Source organism: Drosophila obscura, unplaced genomic scaffold, assembly GCF_018151105.1.
Source record: "Drosophila obscura isolate BZ-5 IFL unplaced genomic scaffold, ASM1815110v1 contig_29, whole genome shotgun sequence".
NCBI classification, from domain to species: Eukaryota; Metazoa; Arthropoda; class Insecta; order Diptera; family Drosophilidae; genus Drosophila; species Drosophila obscura.
In genome coordinates, this window is record NW_024542816.1 from 1,070,577 (window position 1) to 1,083,382 (window position 12,806).

The 12,806-nt window shown below is 51.2% G+C and overlaps 2 protein-coding genes across 2 annotated transcripts; one reads left to right on the forward strand and one right to left on the reverse strand.

Annotated features, from left to right (window-relative positions):
* Positions 1-8,133: 8,133 nt before the first annotated feature.
* Positions 8,134-8,728, reverse strand: LOC111069350. The gene is made up of 2 exons (XM_041594537.1): positions 8,309-8,728; positions 8,134-8,271 (listed from the first exon to the last, which is right to left on the reverse strand). Exons 1-2 carry the CDS (start codon positions 8,622-8,624, stop codon positions 8,174-8,176), a joined length of 414 nt encoding a protein of 137 aa, XP_041450471.1. The 5' UTR covers positions 8,625-8,728; the 3' UTR covers positions 8,134-8,173.
* A 1,928-nt stretch (positions 8,729-10,656) lies between these two features.
* On the forward strand, positions 10,657-12,114 carry LOC111069339 (putative inorganic phosphate cotransporter). Its single transcript, XM_022359360.2, has one exon. The coding sequence runs from the start codon at positions 10,668-10,670 to the stop codon at positions 12,066-12,068; it is 1,401 nt and encodes a 466-aa protein (XP_022215052.2). The 5' UTR covers positions 10,657-10,667; the 3' UTR covers positions 12,069-12,114.
* The last annotated feature ends 692 nt before the right edge of the window (positions 12,115-12,806 follow it).

Genomic DNA, 12,806 nt, shown 5'->3' on the forward strand with positions numbered 1-12,806 from the left:
ATGAGGATAAGGGCCCAAAAAGAAGAGAAGCTCTCTGGTTTGAGCAATGTTATGCGGCTTATTGTTGGTGTCTATGTGTGTGTGTGTGTGTGTGTGTGTGTGTGTGTGTGTGTGTGTGTGTGTGTGTGTTGTGTGTCTGCTAGCTTATTCGTTTTGTTAGTTGTGATTATGGCCAAGTCCTTTGGCATTCATCGGAAACATTCCTAATTCTCCCATATTTCCAATAAATGCACCGAAAAACATACACAATATACACGTGTACATATGTATGTATGTGTGCATGTACATATGTATTTAGATATTTATGTACACATTTATGTACAGCATTAATTCGAATCGACACATTCTTGTGTCCATGTCTGTCACAGGAATTCAATGCCTTTGCCTTTGCCTCTGCCTTTGCCTCTGCCTCTGCCTTTGCTTTTGCTTCTTCTCGGTTTCATTTCTGTGGGTCACTTCGTTCTCGGACTTCAGTCCAGCGGTCACCTAACTATCCAGCTGAAACAATTAGATGGGGATTGCCAGGGGTGGGGCTCCCCCCTTTGGGATTGGTTACATATTTCCATCCGTAAATGCATCGCCTTGGCGTGCCACAAGATAAAAGGTTGTCGTCCATCCCATTCCCCCGATCGGAAAATGTTGCCAAAACCAAAACCATAATGCCAGCAACAGAGAATATATTCCCCAGGGTGCCATAGAGCGGCGAGACTGCCCGACTGCCCGAAGACATTCCCAATTAATTACCCAATTTAGCTGGAGAGGCGCCGCTGCCAACTCCGAGGGAAACTTCTGTAACTGTTCCAAGGGAAAGCAGGCGCTGGGCATGGGCGTGGTCTGCAGTGGGAAAGAGAGAGAGAGCAACAGGTTACAAGTTTTTACTTCAAAAGCTAAAAAGTCTTTTGCCCATCAAATAGTTCCAGTTGGAGCTAGAGCTGGGAGTGGAGTGTGGAGTCTGGCGGTGTGTGTGGAGACATCTCTTAGGTATCTCGTTGCTGGTGGTGGTCAGTGAAAAGTTTTAATAAACTCGCCAAAGACAATATTTCAGGGTGGGGTGGGGCGTTGGGACGGGGACTGAGCGGCTAACCAGAGAACCGAACCGAGACAATAATTTGATTTTGGCCAGCTTAAGGGGGGCTGTGAAGTGGAGTGGAGCGGAGTGGAGTGGATTGCTGCCAAAGCAATTTGCTGTGTCCACACGAGTCCGGGGGCCAGCCCAACCGAAAAACAGGTGTGCAACTCCTGCCAGGTGGCTGGCTGGCAGGCAGTCTGGCTGGCAGTCTTGAGCCGTAGGCCGGGACCGAGGATTAAGTAAAATGCAAACATAATCCAAAGACAAGTGAGTTAACTGCTCTGACCCAATTTAATTATACACAACGCTCAGTCAGGGGCTCAGGCAGGGGCTCAGGCAGGGGCTCAGGCAGGGGCACAGACTCTGGCTTGGGGTCGTATTAGTATTAGTACGAGAAGCTTCTCATGTAGTACAACTTGCAGTATTTGTCTTAGTCCTAGTATTAGTATTTGTGTTGTGTTGTTCTCGCCACCCGAAATTGAGGCATCAGCAGAGAGACGAGACGAGGCGAGGCCTGGCCACCAGAGCCTCATGGGCTGATGGGCTGATGGCAAGAGCAAAGCTAATGCCCGTGCCAGTACAAGGGGTGTGCCAGTACTCCTCCGTATATGTAGTACTAGTAAGCTGGATTTACACGCCATACCACACACCCACAGCGCACAGCTCACAGCGCACAGCTCACAGCTCACAGCCCACCGACACCCGACATAGTACATACATCGGAATACATCCACGAGAGCACATGACATTATTGTAGCCAAAAGCAGACAGCAGCAGCAGCAGCAGGAACAGCAGCCAACAATTAGTGTTGACAGACATTGCACTCTGGCAAAACCCCCCAAAGGAATTCGAAGGCTTGTTCTACACAACACTAAGGCAAGGCGTTGCCAGCTGCGTACACGAAGGATGTGTGCAGGGGTGTGCAGGGGTGTGCAGGGGTGTGCAGGGGTGTGCAGGGGGTGTATTACAGTTAAAGGGTGTAGAGTGTAGGGTGTATTAGTGTGCGTGTGTGCGTGTGTAGATACATTCCCGATTCATGTACTTGCATATAATTTGAGTTTTGGCCAAAACTCGTTTGTTCTTGTTAAACTGCAATGAAATTTATGTTTAGTGCACAGGGAGCTGGGAGCGCAGGGAGCGCAGAGAGCACAGAGAGCGGAGAGGGAGCTCCCCCACGCCAATAACTCTGGCGGTGACAGGCTAACAGTATAACAGTTGGTATTACACCAAATCGGACACTTGCAATTGATGGATAGAGAAGAATCTTAGGAGGGCCCACACACACATACTCGTTACTCGTTACTCGTACTCGTGGGAGGAGCAGCAGCTTGCAGCTAGCAGCTTGTGCAAGGGAATTCGCTTAAAACATTTAAATAACAGATTAAGATTAAGCCGAATTAAATCACTTTGCTAAAATAATTAGCAAAAGCCAAAGGAGAGCAGGATAACAATCACAGAATGTTGAATGCTAAATGTTGGGAGAGTGGAGTAGGAGTAGGAGAAGGAGCAGAAGGGGGGGCAGGGGCAGTGGCAGTTGTGGGGGGGGGGGCATTATGTTGCATATGCAAAACAATTTGAGGTTACGTTTACTGTGCAGTTGGAGGTGCACCTCAGGGACAGCCAACCCCAACCACACCCCCACACCCACTAACTGCTTGCCACAATGCAAGTATGCCTAATGAGGGGTGGGTTGCATCACGTTGTTGATGGCCAACAATAACATCTGCCACAATGGCCACATCAGCTGAACTGGCCATGAAGCAGCTGCTCTTCAGGCGCGTACAGCAAACAGGCAGCGAACAGGCAAAGGGCAAACGGCAAACGGCAAATAATCCCTCGATACCCACCAAAAGGCATCAACTCGAGCGATTGGCCAATTTGTGACTGAACTGTGTGTGTGTGCTCATATGCATGTGTGTGTGTGTGTGTGGTTGAGTGTGTGTGTGTATGTTAATGAAGTGCCGCCCATGCCAGTTGCAGCCCCATGCACTTGCCCCACGTTGCGGGTACAACAAATGCATGCCACGTTGTTGCATGGACAAAGTTTGTTGCACACTTTTTGGCTGCGGCGTAAATACACAATTGAATACAATGGACAATGGGACACTGCCCCACACGCTGTAGCACACATCTCTGTTATTGTTGTTACACGAGTGGCACGAGAGTGGGCACTGGGGCAGGGTGGCAGGAGGGGGTGGGTGTAATTCCCTTGAAAACAAAGTGGCACAAAAATGACATTACACAAAAAGGGGATTTATTTAGTTTATTTGTAGCATATCAGCAGCCATAACTGTCAAGTGGATTGTTGTTGCTATTTGGCAGGGGGGGTTGGCAGGGGTGGAGCATGACACCGACACAAATGTGACACACAAGAAAAAGCAGCAGCAGCAGCAGTAGCAGCAGTGGGTGGGGGGGTGGTGTAGGAGTAGGAGTTGCAGCAGCAGTGGGGCAAGATCTAGAGCGGCCATCATCATCAATCATTTTGATTTGCGCTAAAAACGATGCAACGCTTTTGTTGCAACAATCCAGCATTGCATAAAACAACAAAACAAAAAGGCACACCGAACACCGAACACCCTCCCCTCCCCATCCACACCATTTTCAACCAAAATAACAGCAACAACAAACGACAAACACTGGAGACGATAAACTACGGCGGCAACAGCAAACAGCAGAACGGAACCGAAAGCAATGTCTGAGGCGGGGGCTGGGACAGGGGGGGGCGGGGGCGGGCAGGGGACAGGGCAGGGCAACTGCCAGACAGAATGACAACAACCATTCATGTCGACAAGTTGCGCGCCGGCATTTCTTTCCCCCCGCCCCCTCCCCCTGCCCCCAGCCGCCTGTCCGCTGCACCCTTTGTTTGCTCTTGTACTTTTTCCCATTTGATGCATTTAGTATTTTGCAGTATTTTTTTTTGCATACGCCATTTGCATAGTCCCCCTCCCTGTATGCACACATACACACACACATCAACATTCTCGTAAGTATGCACTCTCTATGCATGCATTAGGTTTTAGCTGCTCCACTTAATAGAGAGCATATAGCGAAGGGTGTTCTCCCTCTCGCTCTCCTTCTGCTCTCCTCTGCTCTTCTCCTTTCTGCTGGTGACGGAGTTTGCAGTTCTGACTTGGAGTTTGCGTTTTGAGTTTGAATTGGGGGAAGGGCTAAAGTATTTTTACGGCTTGCTCGTAAAGCTGCTTGTCAAATATTTTTGCTGCATTTTAAACATATCGCTTCTGGTGCAGCCCAAGCAGCCATCTGAACGCCGCGCCCCCTCCATCCACTATCCAACAGCCAACAGCCATCTACCGCGTACCGAGTACCCTCTATAGGATTCGCTGGCAGAGGGAATATATATGAGAGACATAATGAAATTTTAATTAAGCTCAAGCAGCAAGCAGAATTAAAAGACGAAATGTGCGCCTTTTAATTCAATTTATAATTACACACAGACGCAGAGAGAGAGACACAGAGGGAGAGCACAGAGGCGGAGGCAGAGCACAGAGGCGGAGGCAGAGGCAGAGCTCAGAGGCAGAGCACACTCCGCAGCAGAACCAGACCCCAGATGAGAAGAGCTTTCAGCTGGCAGGCAGGCAGGTAGGCAGGTAGTCAGGCAAGTAGGTAGATCTCTTCGCCTCAGTCGCAGTCTCAGTCGCAGTCGCAGTCGCAGTCTCGCTCTCCCTCTCTCTGTTTCTGTTTCTGTGTGTTTCTGTTTCTGTTTGTGCCAGGGCTACGCGTGACTGTGTCGCTGCTGCTGCTGTTGGCTGCTCTCCTCGTGCTCGCTCGCTCGCATCGCTGCGAATCAATTAAAAAGACATTTGCGAAAATGTTGCCACGGCAAATTAACAGAAACTGAAACTGAAACTGAAACGACAACACGAATGCTTAAATGAGCGAATAAACGAAGATGAGTCGAGCTCTGGCAGCGGAGAAGAAGTGGAGAAGGAAGAGCAGTGAGACGCGGCGATACGATACGACACGTTGCGATGCGATGCGATGCGAGTGAATGAATGAATGAATGAATGCATAAACGAATGAATGCCACATTGCACGAATGACTGATGATTGTACCCATGATGATGATGACGACTACGACTGGAGTGCTGAATGTGCGGCGTGAAGCTCAAGACGTTGTCCATTGCCATTGCCACTTGCCTGTGGCACTCCGCCGTACACCAGCGCTGTGCTAATGTGATTCAATAACAACCCAGCAGCTGGACAGTTGGCTATGATTGCTGATTGTTTTTCATTCGCCTCAGTCAGAGCGAGTTGCAGTGAGGGATGTGTGGCAGTGGTGCGCAACTAATGATATTCGAGTGCACCGGACACAGTGGTGTAAGAAGGGGTGCATTCAATGTGGCAAACAACTGCTTTGACTGCCATGTGGCAACATGCTTTTGCAGCGAGTACATCCCTGTGTGTGTGCGTCGATCCTTGCCACGAACATAAATCACAAACTCAGCGAAACCTGCAAATGTTCAATAGGAGAATGCGAATGCGAGGAATGCCTCCTTTCTCCAGCTCGTCCTGCTTACCTCCTGCTTGCCTCCTCGCTTGCCTCCTCCTGCCTCTTCCCTGCCTCCTCTTGTCTCTCTTTGCCTCATTTCTCATGCCAATTCGCCAGTTACCAGCCCCATTCCCCTTTTCCCCCCAATTGAACTAATCTCATGCCATGCAGCCAGCATTCCCTTTTCGCTTTCGCTGAAAACTTTCTAATAATTTCTATTTGAAAGCCCCGGCCAAAAGTTGTGCGTGGTGTGCAAAACTGTCATAATTCATAAGTCGCCCCCGACCAGACCAGACCAGACCAGACCAAACCAAACCAGGCAAAAGGCAAAAGCCAGAACTGAAACTGAAAATGAAACGGAGACGGAGACGGTGGCTGGGGCAGGGGCTAAAGTTGAGGCTGATGCCGAACCCAAAAGCTGTCTGTGTATAATTACATGGTTCAACTGTCACGACGGAAAACAAATAAATGAGTTTACTTCGATGCCAAAAACTTTTGCCATCGAAACTGAGGAGGAGCTTTCCCCCACCCCCTCACTCTCCTTGCTGCAGTTTGTGGCCATCGATCCGACCGATGGCACATGCATCAGATTCCCATACCCACACCCCATTCCCATTTCTGTTACGCATTCATTGGCCCTTAAAGTTTTATGAAGCCAACATTTTGGCATCCAGGCGGGCATCCAGGCGGGCATCCAGGCGGGCACACACACACACACACACGGACTGACCCACTAAATGTTCTACCCCCACACCAGCGACCAATCAATCGATTTGGTGTTCGCTTCGGTAGCAAAATCCATGTAAATTCTATGGCAAATCAATAGGAATTCCCAATTTAGAATAGCAGCATCCATCCAGTGCTCCAATACTCCAGTGCTCCAGTGCAGTGGTCCCTGTGGGGCACCCTCGAAAATACCTGCAAACCTGGGACCTAAAGGCAAGTCCTTGGGATTCAAAATTAATTCAGATTGCAATTCCCCTGAATTATACGCATCACCAAACTATGATTTCTCATGAAATATTAATGCCGGCATGCGACATTTGATATTTGGCGATGGCTCTCCACCCTCCTGCCCCCCTGCGCACAGTCCACTCGCTTTTTGTTTTTCCTTTGGCTCTGCCACTCCTCCCTCTCCATTCAACTATTCGGAGACGAAAGCGTGGGGCCGATCAAGAGACAGAGACAGAGCCACAGCCAGAGCCATGACCAACTTCGTTATCATTGTCAACATGCCATTGAGTCTCGTGTCTGGAGAGGAGAGTCTGGTCCGGTGCACCTCCACCGCCCCCCCTGCCACCCTGCCCATCTCTCTCTGCCATCCTCTCCGCATAACCAGAGCAATTTCAAAGTTGTGTCTGTCAGAAAGGCACAAAATGTGACCCACAGCCGCCCAACCACCACCCTCCGTGCCAACACTGGTGTCTCTGACATTTTTTTGGCCTTCTCTCTGTCCATCTGTCCGACTGTCTGTCTGTCTGTCTGTCTGTCGTTTTTTGTTGGCACTTCCTTTTTGACACCGGCGTTCCGCTACGTTTCACGGCTGCCATTTCACCTGGCCTTGCCTTGCCTTCCACGTCCCCAGTCCCACTTCCCACATTCCACGTCCCACATTCACGTCCAGTGTCTATCAATGCCGGCGATTGTCCTGCCGCCTGCTGGCGCCTGGCTCTTGCCTGTCAGCCGGAAAATGTGAATTTATCACACGAGCACGTACGCATATTCTGCGTCTCTCCGTCTCTCCGTCTCTTTGCCTCTCCTGTGCGGCATTGGCCTTTTTTTTAGCAGCTCTGAGCACTCTTTGGGTGGGTCGCAGAGTGGCAGAGTGGCACGATTGGTTCTTTGGTTCATTGGAAATGCCTGCCAGGGATTAGTTAATATTGGCATTTGAATGCGACTGAGACTGGGGTCACGGGTTCAAGGCTCCTCGCCACTCTCTCTCTCTCTCTCTCTCTCTCTCCCTCTCTCTCTGTGGCGCTTCTTGCGCTTCCCAGCGCGTGAATTAGAATGTCTTAATTGCATCCTGTTTGCGGCAAATTCACTTCTGCAACAATTAAGAGCCAATTTCTCAGGCACGCCTTGGGGTCTCCAATCAACGCGACAGGCGGCCGTGGCATGCCGCAGAGTCAGCGTCCCTTTTGGTGCTTCGTCTTTGTTTCCGCTGCGCATCAGATGGCGGATGCAACGAAAAACGGCAACAGCCATTAGCCTTTCGGCCATCCGAGAGGTTCTGCTGCTGCTCCGCTGCTCCTCTCCTCCTGCTGTGTGCCCTGTGCTGTGTGCCCTGTGCTGTGTGCCCTGTGCTGTGTGGTGGCACCTTCAGCTGAGAGCATTATGCTCTCAGATTGATTGGCCTATCAAGAGACTGAGACTGAGAGGCTGAGACTCAGGCTAGTAGACTGTCTGTAAGGCGTCTTAAGTGGAACTAAAAGCTTGCTCCAGGATTGAGTGGCACAACAAGGGAGGATCCCCGCCAGCAGCATGCAGTATTTGGCACTCTGCGGCACACTCTGCGGCTGCTTAATGAAATTATCACCACGTAAGGAAGAGAGACAGTTATCGGAGTGCCCAGGGCCCAGCATCCGGTTTATTACTCAATCGAATTGCGGCTGGTTGGTGATCAGCAATGGGTCCCGATCCCTGGCAAAGTCGTCCGTGTTGGCCGAACTCTGGCGATGGCAGTGCGTCGGATGTGTGCAGGGATGCGCCAGGGACACTGTGGAGGTGATGCGGCCCGTTACCCAGCCGTTTGGTCAGCTCAGTGGCTGTTGCCGTGTCCCGCTGCAGGCGGACGGGCACCCACACGTGGCGACGCGCCAGCAGCACGTCCTGCCACTGCATGCGATTGGCCCTGCAGATCTTGCCGATGCTCGTGTCGTACTTGAGCGCCAGACTGGCCATGGTGTCCTCCCTGGCCACCGGATGCAGCAGCCAGCACTCAACGCTGCTCAGCTCCTGGCCGCAAGTATTGGGTCTTCCCCACAGCTCAGTTGCCTGAGATGGATTTAGCTGCCAGGTTCGGCGAGCATCGTCGCGGCCACTCATCACTGACACGGGGAGGGGGCAGGGGTGCCCAGGTGGTCCGATAAGAATTTCGGAGACTACAAATCAAACTGTGCTACACTCGTGTGTGTTTTGGATTTCTCTAAGGCAATTGACAACAAACAACAAACACACAAAGAGAGAGAAAGGTTATCCCTTCTACATTAGAGTCTTCATTATATTCACATGCTCCAGTGCACCATCGTTATCGTTATCGTTGCCTCGTGCCGCCTCGTGGCTCGTTGTCAGCATCGTCGTCACCTTCTTTGATCCTTTCCGTCTATCTGAATGTCTCTCTGTCTCTCTCTCTGTCTGTCTGTCTGCCTGTCTGTCTGTGGCCCTCTGATTCGCGGTTTATGCAAATTACTTGGCACACATTCAGCTGGGCCTGTCCTGGCCTGGCCTGGCCTGGCGCTGCGCTGCTCGTGTCGTAATCAACTAATGCGAGTGCCTCGGCCATCGCTGCGTATACGTAATCAACTCAACTCAACTCAACTCAACGCACAGTCACACTCGCACAAGCTGCACAGCTGCGGAGTTGTGTAAGCGCACAATACGGATGGCTGGCTGGCTGGCTGGCAGGTCAACCGCAAAGGTGTCTTCACAAGCTCGTCCTCGTCCTTGGGCTGCTCGGGGCAATCGGCCAGGATAACGATGCTGGCAGCGGCAGCGGCAGCCCGGCTGCTTAAGCCGACTGCTGCTTATAATCTCTTCCCTCAGCAACTGGCAGGTTGTGTTCTGTCTGTCGAGGGGGGGGGTAGGGGCGGGGCAGCTTTACGCAATTTCGGTGGTGAAAAATTCAAAGTTATTTACGGACTAGTCCGGGCAGTGTTCTTGTATGAGTATTGTATAATCCCTTCTGTAAACAAGCAGAGAAGGGAAAGCAGTGCCGAGTCGTGCCGAGCCATGCAGTGACTGATTCCGAATAAGTGGTCTGTATTTAAAGGGATAAACATTTCAGAGGATAACAAGGATAACAACTGTAGGCGGAATGCGCATCATTATTATCACATTCACGGTACAGTGCAGCACAAACATATACATACAGCACGAGCACGAGTACGAGTATAATATATATATAATATATTCATTGCATATCCATATCGATGTGAAATGCTTTTTTTTTGCTCCGAATTATTGCTATCGTTTTATTTATCTGCCTCGAAGCCTCGGTACTCGTTTCATCCATCCATCCATCCTATTTTCTATATGTTTTGCCACGTAATGCCATTCATATTATATTATTATTATGTATTGCTATTATTATTTAATTGTTTGCTTTTGTCAACTATTTTTGAATGGTTGTGTTGTTTTTGTTATCCATTAATCGATTTTATTTTACTATCTGCCTTTATCTGGCCAACCGAATTATATCAGAGCCCAGGCCGCGAATGAAGTGAGTGGCTGCTGCGGGGGCCATGCGAATACAAGGTACGAATATATATGTGTGTATGCACACATAAATCACAATAATTACTGACTCCAGCGAACGCCTTGAAGGGGGAGAGGGAGAGGGAGAGTGTGGCAAGGCAAGCCGCCTTGCGGAATAAATTGAATGCCCTGCCTGAACACTTGCTTCCCCTTCGCACAAATCAAAATTTTTCGTTTGTTTTGTTTTCATAATATTCACGGCTGGCTCAAACAATTCAATTCCGCTGTTCACCCCGCCTGCCTGCCATTTGTTGCCATTTGTTTTCCATAAAATATGCGAAATTGATATGACAAAATGTCGAGCAGCAAAAGGGTTTGGCTGATGCTGCTGCTGCTGCTGCTCCTTCTGCTTACTGCCTCCAGCTGTATCCGTGGAGTAATCTCGTGTGAAGCCATTTGACTACTGCCGGGGGCGGGGCGGGGTGGAGTCGATTAAGTCGACACCGACTGTGGCATTGCCAGAGGGGGGCTGTTGAATCCCCCAACTGAGCAACAATTTACCTTTGCCGAGACACTCTCTGTGTGTCTTTCTGGCTCTGCCTGTCTCTCGGACTGGCCCAAATGAATCAATGAATTAAAGCAACAAGAGAGAGAGAGAGAGAGAGCGGCAGAGATATGCCAACCGAGCAGCCAGCAACTGTCGAACAGACTGCGGAGCTGCGGACCTACTACGAGAAGGACGGCGACATACCGACGTACCGCAAGCAGCGCAACTTCGTCATCTTCATGCTGTTCCTGGGCATGGCCAATGCGTATGTGATGCGCACCAACATGTCCGTGGCGATCGTGGCGATGGTCAACCACTCGGCCATCGGCAGCGAGCAGCAGCACAGCCAGGGCGGCCAGTTCGTGTGGAGCTACAAGACGCAGGGCTACATCCTGTCCAGCTTCTTCTACGGCTACGTCCTCACCCAGATACCCTTCGGCTTCCTCATCAAGTACTACGGGGCCAAGCACTTTCTCGGCTGGGGCATGATGCTCAATTCGGTGGCCGCCTTCATGGTGCCGGTGTCGGCCCGCGAGGGCGGCCCCGTGCCCCTCGGCATCGTGCGCTTCATCCAGGGCCTGGGCGAGGGCCCCATTGTGCCCTGCACGCACTCGCTGCTGGCCGGCTGGATACCGCCCGACGAGCGCTCACGGGCGGGCGCCGCCGTCTATGCGGGCGCCCAGTTCGGGACGATCATCTCGATGCCGCTGAGCGGACTGCTGGCCGAGTACGGCTTCGACGGCGGCTGGCCCTCGATCTTCTACGTGTTCGGCGTGCTCAGCACCGTCTGGTGCGTGCTCTTCCTCTGGCTGGTGCACGAGAGCCCCAAGGCGAGCGAGCGGATCAGCCAAACGGAGCGCAAGTACATCGAGGACAACATCTGGGAGGCGCAGCCGGCGGACACGGGCCGTACCCCGTTCCTGGGCTTCGCCAGGTCGCGCTGCTTCTGGGCCATCATGGTGGCCCATGCGGGGCAGAACTACGGCTACGAGACGCTGATGACGATGCTCCCCACCTACATGCACGGCATTCTGGGCGTCGATCTCAAGGCGAACGGCGTGCTCTCCTCGCTGCCCTACCTGGCCATGTGGCTGATGGCCATCGTGTTTGCGATTGTCGCCGATCGGCTCATCCGCCGCCAGATCTCCATCACGGCCACGCGCAAGATCATGAACAGCTTCGGGCAGTACGGCCCGGCAGTGGCCCTCATTGTGGTCGGCTACGCCCACCAGAGCCTCACCCTCACCATCGCTGTGTTCGTGCTGGGCCTGGGCCTCAACGGGGCCATCTACTCCGGCTTCAAGATCAACCACCTGGACCTGTCGCCCCGCTACGCCGGACTGCTCATCTCCATCACGAACTGTGCGGCCAATCTGATTGGCCTAACGGCGCCCATGGTCGCCGGCCACATCATCCACCAGGGGCCCAATATCGGCAATTGGCGCATTGTCTTCTACATTGCCGGCGGCGTTTACATTTTCTGTGCCACCTTCTACAATATCTTTGCCAGTGGCAAGCCGCAGTGGTGATGCACGCGAATATGTGCAGCCAAAAAAACAAACTTAAACACAAACAAAAACACAGAATAAAATAGCAAAATAAATAAAGTAGAGAGCCGCATAGGCACACAGCCAGGGCGAAGCTTGTTGCGGCCATCAGCCTGCGGATGGCAGGACATTCAAAACCACTGAAACACTGACACAGTACAGCAGAACATAGAGAGATAGAGAGAGAGAAAGAGAACATGGAGGAGAAAGTAACATCAATCAAATGGCCGCTTGTCTCTTTTGCCGTCTAGGCCGCCTGGCCGCCTGGCCTTTGGGCCATTTAATTTCGCATTTGTGCCATTTATTTTATGTAACATTTTTCGTCCTAATTAGCAGACCAGGATCGGAATGCGCTGGTCTGGTTTGGTTTGGTTTGGGTCCTTGTCGCGGTCAGCCAAACAGCAGCCTATTCCATCCACTGCGCCACTTGTTAGACCATCAAAATGGCATTTGTAGCATTAACAGGCCAATTCTGCAGCTGCCTCTGCAGCTGCCCTTCTGCTGGTTGTGTATAAAATAAATGCCATGGAAATAGAAGTTCACTTTCATTGCAATCCAAACGATGCTCGAATGTTGTGCTGCTGCTTCAAAAATTGAATAGAAAATCGAGCAATACTCGTTAATAAATAATAAAAATCATTTGGAAAGTGAGCAAAACATAAATACTTCTCCATGCAAACACACACAGAAATCCACTTTCCATTCCTTATTCAGTGTGTC